At 45.7% G+C, this 20,524-nt stretch overlaps 1 protein-coding gene across 1 annotated transcript in view; it reads left to right on the top strand.

Annotated features, from left to right (window-relative positions):
• The window catches only part of bicc1a (BicC family RNA binding protein 1a), a 265,871-nt gene that overhangs the window by 217,731 nt on the left and 27,616 nt on the right, over nt 1-20,524 (top strand). Inside the window, exons 9-13 of the mRNA XM_080205453.1 lie at nt 2,761-2,892; nt 7,066-7,255; nt 10,738-10,937; nt 13,868-14,006; nt 18,430-18,586. Coding sequence (XP_080061579.1) covers nt 2,761-2,892; nt 7,066-7,255; nt 10,738-10,937; nt 13,868-14,006; nt 18,430-18,586 — 818 coding nt within the window. The remainder of the gene's footprint in view (nt 1-2,760; nt 2,893-7,065; nt 7,256-10,737; nt 10,938-13,867; nt 14,007-18,429; nt 18,587-20,524) is intronic.

The following is a 20,524-nucleotide window of genomic DNA, read 5'->3' as shown; positions in this document are numbered from 1 at the left end:
TTCAGTAAATCTGATAAATTTGTGGGTTGGCACCATAAAAAATGACTGTGAGCCCTGCTGGATCATTGTTAAACTGAATTCGTTCCCTAATGTGCCCCAGGACATGGAAAGCTGGCTTCGTTACCCAGTCTGGCCCACACGTGACCGTGTGGTTGACTCTTAGAGTCCTCCAAAGTCATTCACTGAGCCATCGGTCGCCATGCCGACGGGGAGCGGACAATAAATGCAGCCTTTCTAGTCTCGTTCGCTTCTTTTCTTTTCAGCAGCTTGAGAGAGATTCTAATTAATAAGAACGCAGGCCCGAGAAGCTCTGCGATACCACGTAGACAGCCCCGTAAAGGCAGAGTCGTGAATACCTTACTGACGCGCAGTAGTGTCATAGCGATGGAATATTCCTGCAGAGAATGGATGTGGGATTTTAGTTTTCTGTGGACTGCTGGGAAAAAGAAGAGACGTTTTGCCGAAGTTTTTTGTCCTGCACTCATTGGGGCAATTCGCAAGAATGCCAGTTATTAAGTGCAGGGTGAATTAACCTGATGCGTGCAACGTGAAAAACTTTGACAAGATGTCTCTCTTCTATTTCAGCAATACTCCAGTTCTGTACAGCCAATCAATAAAATGTTCTGTGTATTTAAGATGATAGTGTCGATAACTGCAATAAGACAGTTTTTTTAAAGTTCGCTAATTGGATAAACTTCAGTCCTGAAAGGAAGTGGGTGTTTAAAATGTGTTTTTTTCCCCCCTGTGCATTCCTGATATTGCGTTTTTGACAAGTGAAGCTTTAATGACGGCCTTGTGTACATTTCAAAGACACACTCCAGTGCAAATTGATTTGTCGATTAATCTTGATGAAGTGATGGGGCTGTGCTAATTTCCTCTCTCTTCACCTTGCGTAGTAAAATAACCGTGTTGGAAAATTCACCCATTACGCAATCGCTAAGAGCTGAGAAACTAGATATAGCTCTTGGGGGAGAAAAGCGATATGGAAGGAAGGTGGGATCAGGATATTGAATTTGGTGATCGGCCACGATGAAAAAGAATGGCGGAGCGGGCTCGAAGGGCCGAATGGCCTACTCTTGCCTCAGGCTTCTCTGTTTACGTTTACTGGACAGGGTGATAAAAACAAGTTAAGAGGCAAATGGAAGATCCAAGGGATTTGGAACGCAAAGGGGCTGTGGTTACATTCCAGGTATATAAAGTTCTGGTTAGACTCCATTCAGCGTCACTGGACCCTGCACCTCAGGAAGGCTACATGAGACTGAGGGGGATACAACAACAACTTGCATGTTTATTTGGCCCCTCTTACAGAATGAAATATCTCCCAAGCTGCTTTGCAGGAATGTTGCAAAGTAAAATTTGACACTGAGCGACATAACTCAGTACTGGGACAGACTGTCAAAAACTTCGGCAAGGAAATTGGTCTTAAGCAGCGTTTTGAAAGAGTAAAGGGAAGCGGAGAGTTCTAAGGAGGAATTTATTTTTGTTCATTCCACGGGTGTGGGCTTTGGCTAGGCCAGCGTTTATTTATTGCCTGTCCCGAATTGCCCTTGAGAAAGTGGCGGTGAGCTGCTTCCTTGAGCCCCCACAGTCTATGTGATGTAGGTACACTTAGAGAAGGTATTAGATATGGAGGGCAGTAAGACCATTGGAGGATTTCAAAGCCAGCGAGGGAATTTAAAAATCAAGGCCTTGTTTAATTGGGAGCCAATGTGGGTGGGCGATGAACATGACTCGGTGTGTGTAGGGAGATGGGCAACGAGTTTTAGATGGATTCAAGTTTAACAGAGGGTTAAACGTGGGTGGCCACCGACGAGCGAGTCAGGAGAAAATTAAATCTAGGAATAACAAAGGAATAGCGAGGGTTTCAGCAGCAGTTGAAGTGAGGAAGGGGCATTGGCAGGTCATGTTACAGTGGTAGGAACAGGCCCACTTGGAGATGGCACATGTGAGGTTGGCAGCTCACCTTGCAATCAAACATAACGCCCACGTTGCAAACTGACGGCCTTAATCTCACACTGTTGGCAGGGAGTGGGGTGGAGTCGGTCGCTAAGAAACAAGAGTTTGGGACGTGGACTGAATTCAGTGGCTTTGGTTTTCCCAGTATTAAATTAGAGGAGATGTCTGCTCATCCAGCACTGAATTCTGGATGAGTAAATCTAATCATTTGGAAGTGGTTAATGAGGTTGAGGGAGATGCCAGCGAGATAGAACTGGCTGTCACCAGCGTACATGTGAAAAGTGATGGCTTTCAGTTGACGGATAATCCTTCAGGATCTTTGCATTCCTCCCAAACTGGCCTCTCGCACATCCCTGACTTTAATTGCTCCATGATTGGTGGCTGTGCCTTCAGTTGCCCAGAGTCCAAGCTCTGGAATTCCCTCTATAAATCTCTCAACTTTGCTGGCACGACTCCCCCTTTAAGACACCCCCCGAAAACCAACCTCTTTGAACAAGCTTGTTTGTCGCCTTCCCAGACATCATCTTAACGTGGTTCAATGTCAGAGCTTGTTTAGTAATGCCCCTCTGAAATGCCTTGAGAATTTTTTTAATGTTAAAGGTACAGCATAAATTTTAAAAGGACGTTTGCTGCTGAAGTAATGGAAAGCAATGTTTCACACGACCGTCTGATGTCCAACTCAAGGAAGAGTGTACCCAAACTCCGATGAGGTTTGTTCCTTTTGGCAGTGGTTTTTTGCTTCATGGGGATGTGGTCTCGGTTCAGGAGCTGTGCACTTAATCTTTTATTAATGCTGTACTCCAGGGCTGTCTCCCTCTTGTGTTGATGTTTGATATGAAGGAAGATATCGAAGTGGAGCCACAGCGTATCACTCAGTTAATGGAGCAGTTGGATGTCTTCATTAGCATCAAGCCAAAACCCAAGCAGCCCAGTAAGGTACGGAATACTGATAAACATTCACTCTTCACCAAGCGCGTCTTTGCTTTATGAATAAAATTCAAATAACTAAAAGGAAGGAAGGATGCCAAAAACCAAGGTTTAAGTGAATCAAAACAGAAGCCAGAGTAGACCATTCAGCCCCTCAGGCTGGTTCCAGCTTTCAGTTAGATTTCCAACACTTTAAAGTACCTTCTTACATCGTCCCTGATCTTAGCATTAAGCTCGAAGTTTAATGCTATGCCTGCTTGTTCTGGATTCCTTCACCAGGGGAAACACATTCTCTCTAATCACCTGATCAGATTGTTTAATTATCTTATGCATCTTCCTTTGATCACCCCTCCATCTGCTGTACTCTGTAGAAAAAAATACATAACCCTTTTAGACCTAGTAAGTAATCTCACAAGACCAGGTTAAAATCCAACGGGTCTATTTGGTAGCACGAGATTTCGGAGCACTGCTCCTTCATCAGAGATAACGCTCCGAAAGCCCGTGATTCCAAATAAACCTGTTGGATTTTGACCTGGTGTTGTGAGACCACCCACCCCAGTCCAATGCCAGCAACCCCACATCATGGATTTTTAGACCTGGTATTATTCTGCGCTATACCGAGGCCAAAGGTACAAATTAGCAGCAGGAGTCGGCCACACCATTCCTTGAGCCTGCCCTGCCATTCAATATGATCATGGCTGATCGAACTGTAACCTCAGCTCCACATTCCCACCTTTCACCCCCTGATCAAGAATCTATCCACCTCTGCCTTAAAAATATTCAAAGATTCCACTTCCTCCAGCTCCTCAGGAAGAGGGTTCCAGAGACGCTCCTCCAAGAGGGAGAGAATTTCACCTCATCGCAGTTTTAAATGGATGACCCTTTATTTTTAAACAGTGACCCCCTCGTTCTAGGTTCTCCCACAAGAGGAAGATTCCTCTCCATATCCGCCCTGTTAGGATCTTGCAGCATCTGTGGAGAGAGAGTAGAGCCAACGTTTTGAGTCTGGATGACCCTTCTGCAGAGCAAAGAAGATATCTCCCCATTACAAACACTGGACCCCAGGAGTTTGGATTTGACACAGGGCCGGAAGCAGGGTGGGCAGATCCCCTTCTGTCTCTAATTTCTGTTGAGCCATAGTTTGGCCATCTATACTTTTGCACCAAACAGGAATAAAGTTGTTGCAGTTCACCCAATGCGAGTAAGTAATGTCTCTAAATCCATCATTAGCTGACTCATACCTCATTGCAGTTTATCATTGTGAGCACTGACGAATTGTGCTGAGGAGTTGAGACTGTCACCCAGACCTTTACTCTCAATGGCAGCCATCATCTCAACATCGCCAAAGTGTCAGCCTCCTCACCAGCTACTGCGAACCCCCTATCCCACTGTCTCTGACCAACCCCCCCAAAAAAGCAGGATTTCAGTGAGTTTACTCAACTTCCCATCATTCCAGCTCAACCAGGATCTTCCAGTAACACAGCACAGAGTATACACTCCAGGATTAGATAATTATTGGCTTGCATCAGGATCAGTAAAGGGATTAAGAGATGAGTAGTGGTAGAGCTTACGAAAACACAGCCCTTCCCTGTGCTTATATCATGTGTAAGACTTTCGATAAGGTCCCACGTGGGAGACTGATGAAGAAGGTGAGAGCCCATTGGATCCAGGGCAACTTAGCAAACTGGATCCAAAATTGCCTTACTGGCAGGAGGCAGAGGGTGATGGTCAGAGGCTCTTTTTGAGATTGAAAGCCTGTGTTCAGTGGTGTCCTGCCGGAATCAGTGTTGGGTCCCTTGCTGTGTGCAGTGTACATTAATAATCTTGGTGTGAATTTGTGAGGTATGATCAGTAAGTTTACAGATGACATGAAAATCAGTGGTGTAGTAAATAGCGAGAAGGAAAGCCTTAGATTACAGACAGGCTGGTTAGATGGGGCAGAACCGTGGCAAATGGAATTCATCCCTGAAAAGTGAGAGGTGATGCATCTTTGGGTGGAGGTACAAGGTAAGGGAATACACAATGAACAGTAGGATGCTAAGAAATAGAGAGCACCAGAGGAACCTTGGGTATATGTCCATAGGCCCCTGCGGCAGCAGGATAGATAGATAAAATGGTTACGAAGGCCTATGGGACACTTGTCTTTATTAGCCAAAGCACAGGATGTAAGAGCAGGAAGGTTATGATGGAAAACACTTGTTAGATCGTAGCTCGAGTGCTGCATACAGTTCTGGTTGACACACTATAGGAAGGATAAGATTAGAAAGGATGCAGAAGAGATTCACCAGGACGTGTCAGGACTGGAATGTTTCAGCAATGAAAAGAGGCTGGATAGGCTGGGGTGGTTTTCCTTCGAGCAGAGAAGGACAAGGAGGGGTGGTGAAGTAGCCCAAGGTTTACAAAATTATGAGGCACACAGGATAGATGGGATGGAATTTTTCCCTTCAGTAGAGGGGTCAATAACCAGGGATATAGATTTAAGGCAAGGTGCAGGAGATTTAGAGGGGAATTGTGGAAAAACACTCTCACCCAGAGGATGGTGGGAAGCTGGAAGTCACTGCCTGAAAGGGCGGGAGAGGTGGGAACCCTCACAGCATTTAAGAAGCATTGAGATGAACACTTAACACATCATAGCACACAAGGCCACGGACCAAGTTGGAAAATGGAATTGGAATAGGCCAGCTTGGTGTAAACACGATGGACTGAAGGGCTTCTTCCTGTGCTGTTAAAGTCTATGACTGAATTGTTCTTACGTATAGTTCATGTGAGATTGTGACAAGAGTACAGCTACTTTGCTAGTGCACCTTTTGTGAAGGTTTGCAGAGCTGCAAACTCTACATGGTTGCAAATTTAAGCAAGCTCTTGGCTTGCTGTGCACCTTCTCGAACGGTCATGTCAAAAGAACTATGTGTGCGTGTGTGCTTGCTTTGAGGTTTGTATCTCCCTTGTCTTGTGTACCTACAAAGGCAAGTCTGATGGCTCAACAATCTGTGGTTGCTGATCAGGAGATGAATTTTCCAAACGTTGCTCAATGTGTCTGACAAATACTTGTGTGTTTTGCTGGGTCATTGACTCATTTCTGTCTCAACATCAAAACACAAGCCAGTGGGACTTTCATTTATTTCAAATAAAAATTTGGAATTGTTTTACCCAGTACATCTTTCTTGTGTTTGCCTATCGATGTTAGCGGCGTGAACCTGTGGATAATTCATTTTCACGTTTTTCCATTGATTGATTTCATAATTTAAACCTCACCCCTCTCTTCCCAGTGTCCGAGAGTGAGCGCCATGGTTCAATCCTGATTCCATCTGTGGCCAAAACGCAGCAGCGCCTGTGGAGAGAGAAACGGAGTTAACGTTTCCAGTCCAATATGACCCTTCCTTGGAAGAGTCAGTTCCACGGAGATGTCAGATTGGACTGAAAAGGTGAACTCTCGGCGAAAATCTCCGACCTCGTTGGCAGCTGGGATTCCCGGTGTCGCTGAAAGTGAATGGCATTTAGGCTGGAACATCAAATTTCCCGTTCTCACTTGCAGCGAGGGAGCCACGGACGAGATTGAAGATTCCTAGCTACAGACGATTTTAGAGAACCCCGTCCTCTGCTTCCCTCTCCACGGATGCTGCCGGACCTGCTTTGTCTTTCCAACATTTCTCTGTTTTTAATTTAATTTCAGACATCTCGCATCCACATTCTTCTGCTTTTATTCATTACCTCTGGCAGCTGTGCTTTTTATACTTTCAAAACAAACTGTGGAGCAATGGTCTTCTGTTGTGTTTCAAATCCCCTCCCTCCTCCCGAGACCTGGTGCCTTGGTCTTAGCTGAAATGGGGGAACTTGTCTCCTGTTTATCCGTCACATCGAGGACTGCATTATGTCTGCCGATGATGTACTTGTTTATGTGAATGTTAAAAATGACCTTTTGGCTAAGATGAAGCATCAGATCCAGCCCAAGACTGGGTGCAATGCCTTATCATGTCAGCTTGGATCTGGTAGGTCTGTGTTGTGGAGAGTGTGAATTGGGTTCAATTTGAACTGGTTTTTGGAGGAAGATGGATTTAGGGCTTTGCCCTGCCCATTCTGCACATTGACTTTATAACTTTAAGAATGGAGTAAAACAAGATTGTCAATCTGTAATGCTGTCTTAAGGTGGTTTATCACTCATCTCTCTCTCTCTCTCGTCAGTCAGTGATTGTGAAAAGTGTGGAGAGAAACGCTGCCAATATGTACGAAGCAAGGAAATGTCTCCTGGGCTTGGAAAACAGTGGCGTTGCTATGACAACAAATGCACCATCGGCAGTCACCTGCCCGATTGGACTGTCTTGTCATGGACTCGATATCCTGGCTTCAGCTGGACTTGGCCTCGCTCAGTTAGGTATGCGGGTGTTTTGATGTGCTCGGCAGGGCTAATGTTACCTTGCTGAGTCCTGACTTCTTAAATTTTAAAAATCTATTTGAGTTAAGTAATATTGAACCAGGTGGTGCTGGTGACGTGGTAGCAGTATTATAGAATCATAGACTTTCATAGCACAATAAGAGGCCCTTCAGTCCATCGTGTCTACACCAGCCATCAAGCTGGTGTGTTTCAGTCCCGTTTTCCAGCGTTTAATCCGTAGCCATGTATTCTGTGGTGTGTCAAGTGGTCATCTAAATATTTCTTAAATGTTGAGTGTTGCCGCCTGTGCCATCTTTTCAGGCAGAGTGTTCCAGATTCCCACCACAGCCTGGGTGAATGAAGGTTTTCCTGTCACCTCTTATAACCTCCTACCACTTGCTTTAGATCCATGCAGCCAGGTTATCCTTCCTACCTACCCTGACCATGTCTCTCGTCTCAGTTAGGCCTCCCTTCAAGCCTTCTCAGCTTCAAGGGAGACAACACCAGCCTAACCAGTCCCCCTTCATAGCTGAAGCGCCTCATGTCTGTGTGGGTTTCCTCGGAGTGCTCTGGTTTCCTCCCACACTCCAAGGATGTGTGTTTTAGGTTGATTGGCCATATTAAATTACCCCTTTATTGAGGGGGATACGTGGGGTTATGGGGATAGGGAGGGATTATCATCCGTGCAAATTCTATTGGCTAAATGGCTTCCTCCTGTCTGTAGGGATTCTATAAGATGCTCCACTCCAGGCAACATCCTAGTGAATCTCCTCTGCACCCTCCCAAGTGCAATCACGGCCTTCCAATAGTGTGACGACCAGAACGGCACACAATACTGCAGCTATGGCTAAACCAGGGTTTTATACAGCTCCATCATAACCTTCCTGCTCTTTTATTCAAGACCTCAGTTAATAGGCAGATATCCCATATGTCTTAACCGCCTTATCTAGCTGTCCTGCTGCCTTCAGAGACCTTTGGACATGCAGCCCAAGGTCCCTCTGATCCTTTGCATTTCCTGGCACCCTATCATTCATTGTGCATTCCCTTGCCTTGTTAGTCCTCCCAAAATGCATCACCTCACACTTTTCAGGGTTAAGTTCCATTTGCCATTGCTCTGCCCATCGACCAGCCTATCCATATCATCCTGCAGTCTGAGGTTTTGCTCCTCACTATTCATCACACCACCAATTTTTGTGTCTTCTGCGCACTTATCATACCTTGAACATTCACATCCAGATCATTAATGTACAAACAGCACTGATCCCCGCGGAACACCACTGGACACAAGTTTCCAGTCACCCACTGGCACTAAGCCATTTTTGGACCCAGTTTACCAAATTGCCCTGGACCCCATGGGCTTGTAAGTTCTTCATCAGCTTCCCATGTGGGACCTTGTCAAAGCCTTACTGAAGTCCATTTAAACTGCATCAACGCCACTGCCCTCATCTACACACCTAGTCACCTCTTCAAAAAATCAAATTTGTGACACATAATCTCACTTTGACAAAAGTGTCATTGGTCTAGTAATCTGGGCAATGGCTCTGCAGACATGGGTTCAGATGACAGCTGGTGGAATTTAAATATGATTAATAAATATAGAATATAAAACTCTTCTTGGTATTCATGACCTTGAAACCATCCTCGATTGTTGTAAAAACCCATCTGGTTCACTAATGTCCTTTCGGGAAGGAAATCTGCCATCCTTACCTGGTCTGGCCTGTATGAGACTCCAGACCCACAGCAACATCATTAACTTTTTACAGCCCTCTGAAATGGCTGAGCAAGCCACTCAGTTCAGGGGAAATTAGGGATGGGCAATAAATGCCATTGATGCCTGCATCTCATGAAAGAACAATGCAATTTGGAAATTGGAAGGTAACTGAATTACATAGTATAGGGGGAGGGAGGTGGCATTCAGTGCAGTCTCTAGAATGGAGGTATTATCCTATCAATATTACATTACAATATAACATATTAAATAAATATGGTGGGTGGGAAATGGCAACTCAGTCCTGGACAATTCCTGACCAAAGAAGATATAAATAAAAAACTACAGTTCGACAGAACAAGACCAAATATGCTAATGTGGCTGAATGTGAGGAGGGATATTTGGATGCGCCTTTTGTAGATTCATTCACAGTGCTGGTGTGACAGTTAAAGTTTAGAGGAGGAGGCCTAGTGATTGGGGCGGGGCTGGGTGACGGATCTGGGGGAGGGGCTGGGTGACGGATCTGGGGGAGGGGCTGGGTGACGGATCTGGTTTGGGCGGGGAGGGGCTGGGTGACAGACCTGGGCTTGGGGGGGGAGGGGCTGGGTGACAGACCTGGGCTTGGGGGGGGGAGGGGCTGGGTGACAGACCTGGTTTGGGGGGGGAGGGGCTGGGTGACAGACCTGGTTTGGGGGGGGAGGGGCTGGGTGACAGACCTGGTTTGGGGGGGGAGGGGCTGGGTGACAGACCTGGGCTTGGGGGGGGGAGGGGCTGGGTGACAGACCTGGTTTGGGGGGGGGAGGGGCTGGGTGACAGACCTGGTTTGGGGGGGGAGGGGCTGGGTGACAGACCTGGGCTTGGGGGGGGAGGGGCTGGGTGACAGACCTGGGCTTGGGGGGGGGGGGGGGGCTGGGTGACAGACCTGGTTTGGGGGGGGGAGGGGCTGGGTGACAGACCTGGTTTGGGGGGGGGGAGGGGCTGGGTGACAGACCTGGGCTTGGGGGGGGAGGGGCTGGGTGACAGACCTGGTTTGGGGGGGGGGAGGGGCTGGGTGACAGACCTGGGCTTGGGGGGAGGGGCTTTTATTTCCCCCCGCCCCCCAAAAAACAATTGTTAAGAATCAGCTGCAAAAAACGGAAGCAAAATTTCACCAAGTGTGTACTGGGATTCCTGACATATGGAACTGGAAAGGGGAATGGTCCTTGGTAAGCGCCTTACTTCCATTCGACTTTTACTCAGATATTAAAAGCAGCACCACTTGATAGCTCTCCCATGTGTATGATACTCACCCGGGTTTATATGGCTGCAAATCAATGTTAACTGTGCCTTATATTCCTTAAAACCCTTGGCCTCAAACCTCACAGCATGCATTTGACAAACAACAGAAAGCTGTACTTGTAAGAGGGTCCGGGTTTGTAAGAATCTATTTCTGATTAGGTTTGAATTGACCTCTTTAGCGAGGAGCTCTGCTGGATGGAGCAAGAACCACAGGCCGGATGAGAGAACCCTCTCGTGGGAACCAAACAATTCTTCTCAAATTTTCCAGCTTTGAGTTTTATGGAGGTAAAAATTCCAGGAGTGGGTCTTCCTCGAATTTCCCACTGCCAGGCAGGTCACCCTGGTCGGCGATGGGAAGTCCTGCCGCACACAAGAGAGAGGCGAGCTGGATAACTTCCATCCAATTGTAATCTTGCAACCAAAGTCAGAATGAGGGGGCTTCGCCTCATGAGAGAATGGGCAGCATGTTGATGGATTTGCTTTTTTATTCACCCAGGTATCTCCACAGTATCTCCCCTCATGATCCCACCAACAACACAAGCGACTTTGACCAGTATCTTGCTGTCGGGTCTGCATGGGTACGGCCAGACCACGCCATCGCCACCTCCTGGCCTAGCACCCATGGATATTCAGATCAGTGCCTTATCCCCAGAGAGTGACAAGACAGCAACTTCCTGCATCAATGGCCATGTTAAGGTAGGGTGAAGCAGTGCCAGTTGGGTCAGTGCTTAGGCTGGATGTCAGAATAGTGACCGGTTGCAGTTCATTAATATTCAGCATTGGTCAACAAGCTATTCAACTTTAACCCTTTCAAACACAAAGTATATGAAATGCTGGTCACAAAATGTGATATTCCCGGTGGTTTAGCCCCTGGGTTTCCTGCGTCCAATGGCTGTCCTTGGGGAGGCGATGGCCTGGTGGTGTTATCACTGGACTTTTAATCCAGAAACTCAGCTAGTGTTCTGCGACCTGGGTTCGAATCCCACTACGACAGGGACCTGGGTTCAAATCCCACTACGACAGGGACCTGGGTTCAAATCCCACTACGACAAGGACCTGGGTTCAATTCTGGCCTTGGGTCACTGTCTGTGTGGAGTTTGCACATTCTCCCCGTATCTGTGTGGGTTTCCTCCCACAGTCCAAAGATATGTGTGTTAGGTTGATTGGCCATGCTAAAGTGACCCTTAGATATTTAGGTTAGATGGATATAAAGGTTGGGGGAATTAGCGGGGTAAATATGTGGGGTTCCAGGGCAAGCCTGGATAAGAGTTGGTACAGACTTGATGGGCTGAATGACCTCCTTCTGCATTGTAGGGATTCTGTGATACTCTGACACAAAGGAACTACAATGATTGACATGGAATGACTCATGCTCATGGCAACAGATAGAAAATGAGAGAGAGAAAATAACAAGGACAAAAATAGAGTTTTTACAAAATGAACAGATGTAAACAGAAGAAAAAAAATCAAGGAGCCTCCATTTATCTAGCACCTGTCACATCCTCAGGATGTTGCAGTATTTAGTGCCCTTAATAACAGGACAACTGGTTTCTAAGCAGCAGTGAGGTAAATGACCAACTAATTTACCTTAGGTGCTGTTAGTTAAGTGAAGAATGTTGGCCAGGACACTGGGAGAATCCCCCATTCACCTGCAAAAAGTTCCCTAGATCTTTAATGTCCACCTGAATGGGGAGATCAGCCTTGGTTTAATGACCCAGCTGAACGATAGCACCTCTGACAGAGCAGCACACCATTGGTACTGCACCGGTGCCTCAGCCAAGACATGTACCCACAACCTTCAGATTTCGAGGCGAGGTTTGAACGAATCTAGTCACGTAGTCACGAGCAAGAATGTTTGCTGATTCCCTCCTTCCTTTTCTGGTCTGGGGAAAGGGTGAGAAGCTGAATGAGTATTTATGGGGACAGAAATGAATTCAGCATTGTTCAGGCATTGAACCTTGAGCTTCTATTTATTTTGCAGTAATGTACTTTATTTGTAAAATAGCTGAACGAACATGACAAATATTTAATAATGTGCAATAACATTCAGTTTCTTTACATACACCATGTTACACTCTGAGGGGCTTCAATCCAGTCAAAGAAACATCACAGATGTTTCAAAATGCTCACCACAAACAGTGCAAAGCTCGAACTGCTGTTAGTTTTTGTAGTTCACTGTATGTGGGCAGCATGGTGGCACAGAGGTAAGCATTGCTGCCTGACAGCCCCAGGGACACGGGTTTGATCCCCATCTTGGATCACCGTCTGTGCGGAGTCTGCACCTTCTCCCTGTGTCAGCCTGGGTTTCCTCTGGGTGCTCTGGTTTCCTCCCACAGTCCGAAAGCTGTGCTGGTTAGGTACATTGGCCGTAGTAAATTCTCCCGCAGGGTACCCAAACGGGCACTGGGGTGTGGCGACTGGGGGATTTTCACAGGAACTTCATTGCAGTGTTAATGTAAGCCTGCCTGTGACACTAATAAATAAAAACTTTAACAAAAACTAGCAAGAACCTTTGTTAGAGTGGAACATTGTTTAAGTTGCGGTGCTTGGAAGAATTTTTGTTTATCACTTTGAGTGCTGAGATTATTAATTAGAGTGAATAGTTTGTAGTTAACTGTCCTCAGGCTAATGAAATGTCACACAAAATTACCCAGACCAATGTGGAAGCGATTGTAAAAAAGTTACCCAAGATCTCCAGGGTAGAGAAATCAATCATTTTGGAATATCAACAGCATGTTCCGTACAATTAGTTCAGCCAGAACCTTTAACGTTGGATTCCTGACAATTAAACCCCTTTGTCCTTTACTGCGATTAATTGAGTTGGCTTCAAACTGAAAGACAAGTGTTGTGCTTCCGAAACTTCACAAGCAGATTATCAGTGACACAGCTGAGATCCGCTTCCTTGCATTGCAGTCAAAACAGATTCTCAATTTAGAATCCTACACTGCAGAAGGTGGCCATTCAGCTCCTCGAGTCTGCACCAACTCTCCACAGAGTATCTTACCCAGGCCCCATCCGCGTAAAACCCCGTATTTACCCCACTAATCCTCCATAAGCTGCATATTTTGGGACACTAAGGGGCAATTTAGCCATGGTCAATTCATCTTGCCTGCACATCTTTGGACACTAAGGGACAATTTAGCATGGCCAATCCACCTAACCTACACATCTTGGGACACTAAGGGGCAATTTATCTTGGCCAATCCACCTAACTTGCACATCTTTAGAGTGTGGGAGGAAACCAGAGCACCCGAAGGAAATGCAAGACATGGGGAGAACATGCAAACTCCACGCAGACAGTGACCTGAGGCTGGAATTGAACCCAGGTCCCTGGAGCTATGAGGCAGCAGCGCTAACCACTGTGCTGCCTTTAGAAAGGCAAAGATGGAACTTGGATTGCATTAGCACTTCTCATGACCTCAGGATGTCCTGAAATGCTTTATAGCAATAGGAGTATTTTAAATGTGTTGTCATTTTTGCAATGGAATGTTATAATGCGTCCCCACTGAATGGCCTGTAATACAGAACATATGCATTAACCACAAAGCCTGCAGAAGCTTCTGTGGCATTTTCCTATGTCATATGCATAACTGAAAGAGGATTTAATATGTTTTGTCTTTTCGCAGCCTCCAAGCACTATTTATACTAGAATTTCAACTCCCTGTCTAGCAGATAAAGTGCTGAGCAGTAACCACTCTGAGGGACCGCGGGAGAACACACTCAACTCCCAAGAGCAGCTGAGCAGCAAGTCCAACCAAGGTGAAGGTGAGTTTCCAGCAGGTTTTGTTAACACTGTTCCAGTGGGATTAACCTGTCCTGGAACCCAGGGCCAGTGGAATTGGAGACCCTTTTAATCAGTAGACGTAAGAACTCGGAGCAGGAATAGGCCATTCAGCCCCTCAAGCCTGGTCCACCATTCAATACTATCATGGCTGATTTCATCTTGGCCTCATCTCCACCTTCCTGCCCGTTCACCAAAGCCTTTCAAACCCTTAATAATCAAAAATCTGCCTATCTCCTCCAATTTACTCACTGTCCTGGCATCCACTGCACTCTGGAGTAGTGAATTCCACAGATTCACAGCCCTCTGAGTGAAGTAATTCCTCCTCATCTCTGTTTCAGATCTGCTACCCTTCAGCCTAAAACTATGATCTCACATTCCAGATTGCCCCCACATGAGGAAACATCCACTCTACATCTACCCTGTTAATCCCCTTTAGCATCTTGTGTGTCTCAATTAGATCACCCCTCATTTCATTAAATCTCTACAGTGCAAAAGGAGGCCATTCAGCCCATTGAGTCTGCGCTTATTCTCCGAAAGAGCATCTTCCCCAGGCCCAACCCTCTATCCCCATAATCCTGTGCATTTCCCAGGGCTAATCCCCTTAATGTTTACATCTTTGGATACCGTGGAGCAATTTAGCATGGCCAGTCCACCTCACCTACACATCTTTGGAGTGTGGGAGGGAACTCTCACAAACATGGGGAAAATGAGCAAACTCTGCACAGTTACCCAAGGCCAGAATCAAACCCAGTTAAAGACAACATAAAGACAAAAACTAAGGCATGCCATATTGCAAAGGCCTGTGGAAGGCTGGAAAAGTGGGAATCGTACATCATTGATCATAGAATCCCTACAATACTGAAGAAGGCCATTGGGCCCATTGAGTCTGCACCAATAACAATCCCACCCAGGCCCTATTCCTGTAACCCCACATATTTACTCTGCTAGTCCCCCTGACACTAACAGGCCTTTTAGCATGGCCAATCCACCTAACCCACACATCTTTGGAGTGTGGGAGGAAACTGGAGCACCCCGTTTTGGCATTTACTGCTAAAGGAATAGAATATTAAAGTAGTGCAACTGTACAAGGCAGTAGTGAGACCGCAGCTAGAGTATTGGGCACAGTTTTAATCCTCTTATTTGAGGAGGGATGTAGTGGCATTGGTGGCAGTTCAGAGGAGGGTCAGTAGGCTGATTCAGGGACAAGGGGTTTGCCTTATGAAGAGATTAAGCGGTTTAATTGTGTACACACTAGAGTTTAGAAGAATGGTTGGTTTAGCAGGGCAGCACGGTGGCCCAGCATTGCTGCCACACAGCACCAGGGACCTGGGTTCAGTTCCAGCCTTGAACGACTGTGATCTGGATGGTGTTTGTACGTTCTCCCTGAGTCTGTGTGGGTTTCCTCCTGATGCACTACTGGTTCAAATATTCAGCAAGGCAAGCTCTCGGGTGGTGATCTCATGATGCAAGGCTGAGATCACGGGAGAGGTGCGGGGGCAGTGAGCACAAATCTTAGTGATGCTGACGATGCAGGGTATGGGATACCGTTTGGTAGGTCTTAATGAAGCCTGTGCTGCCTTAAATAGGTACATTGTATAGCTCCACTAGACAGACAACTCTAAGTTCAGATGGTACGTTTCCACATTCACAGCCTTTAGCCATCCTGTACAGATCATTACTGGTTGACTGCTGAAGTTATTAATTAGAGTGAATACTTTGTAGTTAACTGTCCTCAGGCTAATAAAATATCACACAAAATTACCCAGACCAATGTGGAAACAAAATCCCTTTCGAGGATTTTGTTACTTCTTAGGTTAAAATAAACTTTGAATGATTTTAGAGCTTCAAATTCAGCAGATGATTCCTCGCCAAGCAATAATGCCATCTACTATCGTGCCTACTGAGTAAAGCATTGTGTTAACTTGTTGAGTTTCTACCTTTTTACCCAGACCTCAAACAATCATGTAGAAACTAGAACCAGGAGTAGGCCATTCAGCCTTTCGAGCCTGCTCTGTCATTCATCTTGATCATGGCTGATCATCGAATTCAATATCCTGATCCCCCTCTATTCCCCCCATCCCCTGATCCCCTTAACCCCAACAGCTATATCTTTTTTTTAAAATCAGACCACGTTTTGGCGTCAACTACATTCTGTGATAGCGAATTCCACACATTCGTCACCCTCCAGGTGAAGAAATTTCTCCATGCCTCAGTTCTGAAAGGTTTACCCCTTATTCTCAAACTATGACCCCTAGTCTGGACTCCCCCACCATCGGGAACATTCTTCCTGAATTTGCCCTGTCTAACCCTGTTAGAATTTTATAGGTTTCTTTGAGAACCCCTTTCACTCTTCTAAACTCCAGTGAATATAATCCTAACTGACTTAGTCTCTCCTCATATGACAAATCTGTCTTTTTCTCAAATGTCCCCAATCATGTGATTGATCTGGGCCTTGGATAAGTCCAAATTCGAAGAGTGGATTTCTGATCCATGGTTGAAAAATTTTAAGCGTGAGTTCAGCTTTAAGAAATTGCTCAGGATGGCACTGCCATTCATTGGAAAACAAAGGATTCACCTGTACCTTCCAGCCTGGCAGTGCCCTGCTGTGGTGGCATTGGACTTAGCCTTGAAAATGGTTTAAACAAAGGGCGCTTTGTGCAATTGGTCTAACAGCGAACTGCTAGACAAAGAATCAACGGATCATCTACTAAATTGAAGCACTAACGTCATTGGATTATCTTGTTGCAGATTTCCCTGTTTCAGTGCTTTGCTTCAAGGCCACAAAGCTGCGAATCCTGGCCTTCGCTGGTCTTTAAAGCTGATTCTTCAGTTGCAAAAAATTAATTAATTTTTTTGGACTTGTTTTCATATTTCTGACGAGAGTTTTAAAATGGCCATTGAACTACTTAAAAGTTTCTCAGGACTTGCTTTGTCCTGGACTTTAAAAGTCACAGCTCGCTCCTGCTCAGTCTGCTGACTCTGCACACTGGAAGTTGAAGTGGGACTTCCAAGGGATCCTGTGGAACCTGCTGCTCCTGCAGTAAAGAATTTTATATTTCTACCTCCAGCTTCCAAGCCTTTCTTTGGACCTTTTCCTTTGCATGTCAGCTTCTTGAATTTATCTTCAGGTCAGAATGCTTCTTCAAATTGTTCTTTAATCTTGCAGAATTATAGCTTTTCCATTTGCTGCTACCATGTTGTAGCATTTTGGTTACATTCAGTGAGTCTTAATGAAGTCTTCATAGTCTTAAGTAGGTTAACTATATGTACTTATTAACTACAAGAACTATATACAGTAAAGTGTTCAGGGTAGGAGCTTTTTCCATGCTTACTTGCACACATAGCTCTGTCCAGCATGAGACTGACTCCTAGATTTGAGTCATATGTTCTCCTACATCACTGTGTGGGTGATACTGTAATCAGTCCCACATTAACCCCATATGTGCCAGAGCCGTATACTACAGCCAATAAAGCGTGGTGCTAGAGGAACAGAACAGTGGGATGGGACTTGGGAGGTTGAAACTGGATTGAGGACTGAGAGTTAGTCGCGGATAACAACTATCCTTGAGTGTGACAATATTTAGCAGTGGTGAGAGTGTGTGAACCATTGTATTGTAGTAATTTTCAAAAAGCTATTGTGGGTGGGATGGTGAGGGGTGGGGAGTGCCAGATTGAATGATCGCCTGGTGTGGCAAATGCCCTTTAGCCAGCCCTGGGGTGGCCAAGATGCCTGGATTGGGCCAAAACTGACTAAAAATAATTTCTAAATGGAATTTTTTAACTCTCAGTTGTGCTGTAGTTTTGTGTGTGATATGAATATAAACACAGTATGATAGGACAATGAGGTGACTAAGTCAGTAAATCTGGATTCCTTTCCCTATCCCTGTCCTAACTCTTTTTACCCTAGTGCCACCCTACATTCGTAAGAACTAGGAGCAGGAGTAGGCCACTGGCCCCTCGAGCCTGCTGCGCCATTCAATAAGATCATGGCTGATCTTTTTGTGGACACAGCTCCACTTACCCGCCCGCTCACCGTAACCCTTAATTCCTTTTCTATTCAAAAATTGATCTATCCTGCCTTAAAAACATTCAACGAGGTAACCTCAACTGCTTCATTGGGCAGGGAATTCCACAGATTCACAACCCTTTGTGTGAAGAAGTTCCTCCTCAACTCATTCAAGGATAATTGACTCAATGGGAATAACAACACTCAGGAAAAAAATGGTTTCATTGTTTGATTTAGTCTAATGTCAATAACTCTGAAATTTCTACATCATACACTTGCAAAGAGTTGAAGCATTTGCCAGAATGGTTTTTGTTCCCCTAAGATTGTGTTGTGTTGGCTGTGGTACGAGTGATGCCGTTTTGAGCTGGGCCTTCAAGCTTCCGCTGCCGGTTTTTCAGGTTCCAACGATGCCTTTGTGGAAGTGGGCATGCCCAGAAGCCCTTCTCATTCAGCCAACAGCAGCGAACTGAAGCAGATGCTCAATAGTTCCTCCACCCCCGTGGCAAAGCGACAGACCTTGGAGCTGCTGCAGGGCACGAAGAATACCCATCGGCAGTAAGTACTTTGGGAGACAGCGCGGCAGACTTCACCCGCACTCTGCAATTTGACCTGTATTGAGCACTGTCCTTTGATTTGATTGTTGTCACGTGTATTAGCATTCACTGAAAAGTATTGTTTCTTGAGCTGTATACCGACAAAGCATACCATTCATAGAGAAGGAAAGGAAGGAGTGCAGAATGTTGTGTTACAGTCAAAGCTAGGGTGCAGAGACAGGTTATCTTAATGGAGGGTAGGTCCATTCAAAAGTCTGATAGCAGGCAGCAGGGAAGAAGCTGTTCTTGAATCAGTTGGTGCATGACCTCAGACTTTTGTATCTTTTTCCTGATGGAGGAAGGTGGAAGAGAGAATGTCGAGAGTGCGTGGGCTCCTTAATTATGCTGGCTGCTTTTCCAAGGCAACAGGAAATGTAGACAGAGTCAATGGATGCGTGATGGGTTGAGTTACAGTCACGACCTTTTGTAGTTTCTTGCGATCTTGGGCAGAGCATGAGCTGTACCAAACTGTGATACAACCAGAAAGAATGCTTTCTATAGTACATCTGTAAACGTTGGTGAGAGTCGTAGCAGACATGCCGAATTTACTTAGTCTTCTGAGAAAGTAGAGGCATTGGTGGACTTTCTTAACTGTAGTGTCGGCATGGGGGGGGACCAGGACAGGTGGTTGGTGATCTGGATTCTTAAAACTTGAAACCCTCGACCGTTTCTACTTTGCCCCCGTTGTCATGTTCTCCGCTATGCTTCTGATGACAATCTCCTTCATTTTGTTGACATTGAGGGAGAGATTATTGTTTATATTTCTGACCATTGTGACGGCTAGCCAGGCACTCGGAGAGCGGACGAGGTAAATTTATCAGAATTCTACCAGCGAGTGTCGTGATGTGGAGAGAATAGGAAAGTTCTCCTGACAGCAGAGAAAGTCAAAGGAAAATTTAATACAGGTATTTAAAATCGTGGAAGATTTTAGCAGGAGTACATATGGAGAAATGACCAACTGCCTTCTGTTTTATTTTTAAAAAATGATTCATCGGGGAAAGTGTTTACACAAATTCCATTATGTTACAGGGAAAAGTGCTAAAAGCCAACTTCCCCCTCTCTGCTGAGCTGAAGTTATGATTCCACGTGGGGCCCAGAGATCTTGTGTCGCATTCCAGGATTTTTGATTATTTTCCCATGGAAAGGAACTTGGTGAACATGTTACTTTGAAGTTCAGTTAAATCAGCAGCTGGAGGATGGGCATCGGAATGCAATTTAAATCCAGATTTAACCGTTTCGGAATGCTGGTATTTAGGGTTGTGGGTTGGGGGAGGGGCCTGGTCAATCCCAGCAGAATATTGTGGGAGTCTGAAATAGCACCACCCCACCACCCACCCACCAATTACCTCAGTCACCCCATTTATTTTTGCAACAGTGGGATGGAGTCTCTCAGAATCCACAAACGAGAAGGGCAGGTTGACAATCCCTCCAGTTAATCCCTGACTGTGGAGAGGATTTGGGATCAGCCGCCCGAGAGGTCATTTAATGAGTTCTGAGCAGATACCCTTTAAACCTGCCCAGATTTAGATAACAGACTAGGTTCCAGAGAAGTGTGTTGTTTCTTTTGTTTTATTCATTTCGTGGGACGTGGGTGTCGCTGGCTGGGCCAGCGTTTGTTGCCCATCCCTAGGTGCCCAAGGACAGTTGAGAGTCAACCACATTGCTGTGGCTCTGGAGTCACATGTAGGCCAGACCAGGTAAGGATGGCAGATTTCCTTCCCTGAAGGACACTAAAGAACCAGATGGATTTTTCTGGCAATGATTTCATGGTCATCAGTAGACTCTTAATTCCCGAGTTTTTTATTGGGTTCAAATTCCACCACCTGCTGTGGCGGGATTTGAACCCGGGTCCCCAGAACATTAGCTGAGCTTCTGGATTAATAATCTAGTGATAATACCA

The sequence above is a fragment of the Carcharhinus amblyrhynchos genome, chromosome 17, assembly GCF_965287045.1.
Source record: "Carcharhinus amblyrhynchos chromosome 17, sCarAmb.v2.hapA, whole genome shotgun sequence".
NCBI classification, from domain to species: domain Eukaryota; kingdom Metazoa; phylum Chordata; class Chondrichthyes; order Carcharhiniformes; family Carcharhinidae; genus Carcharhinus; species Carcharhinus amblyrhynchos.
This window is presented reverse-complemented; position numbering and strand designations above follow the sequence as displayed.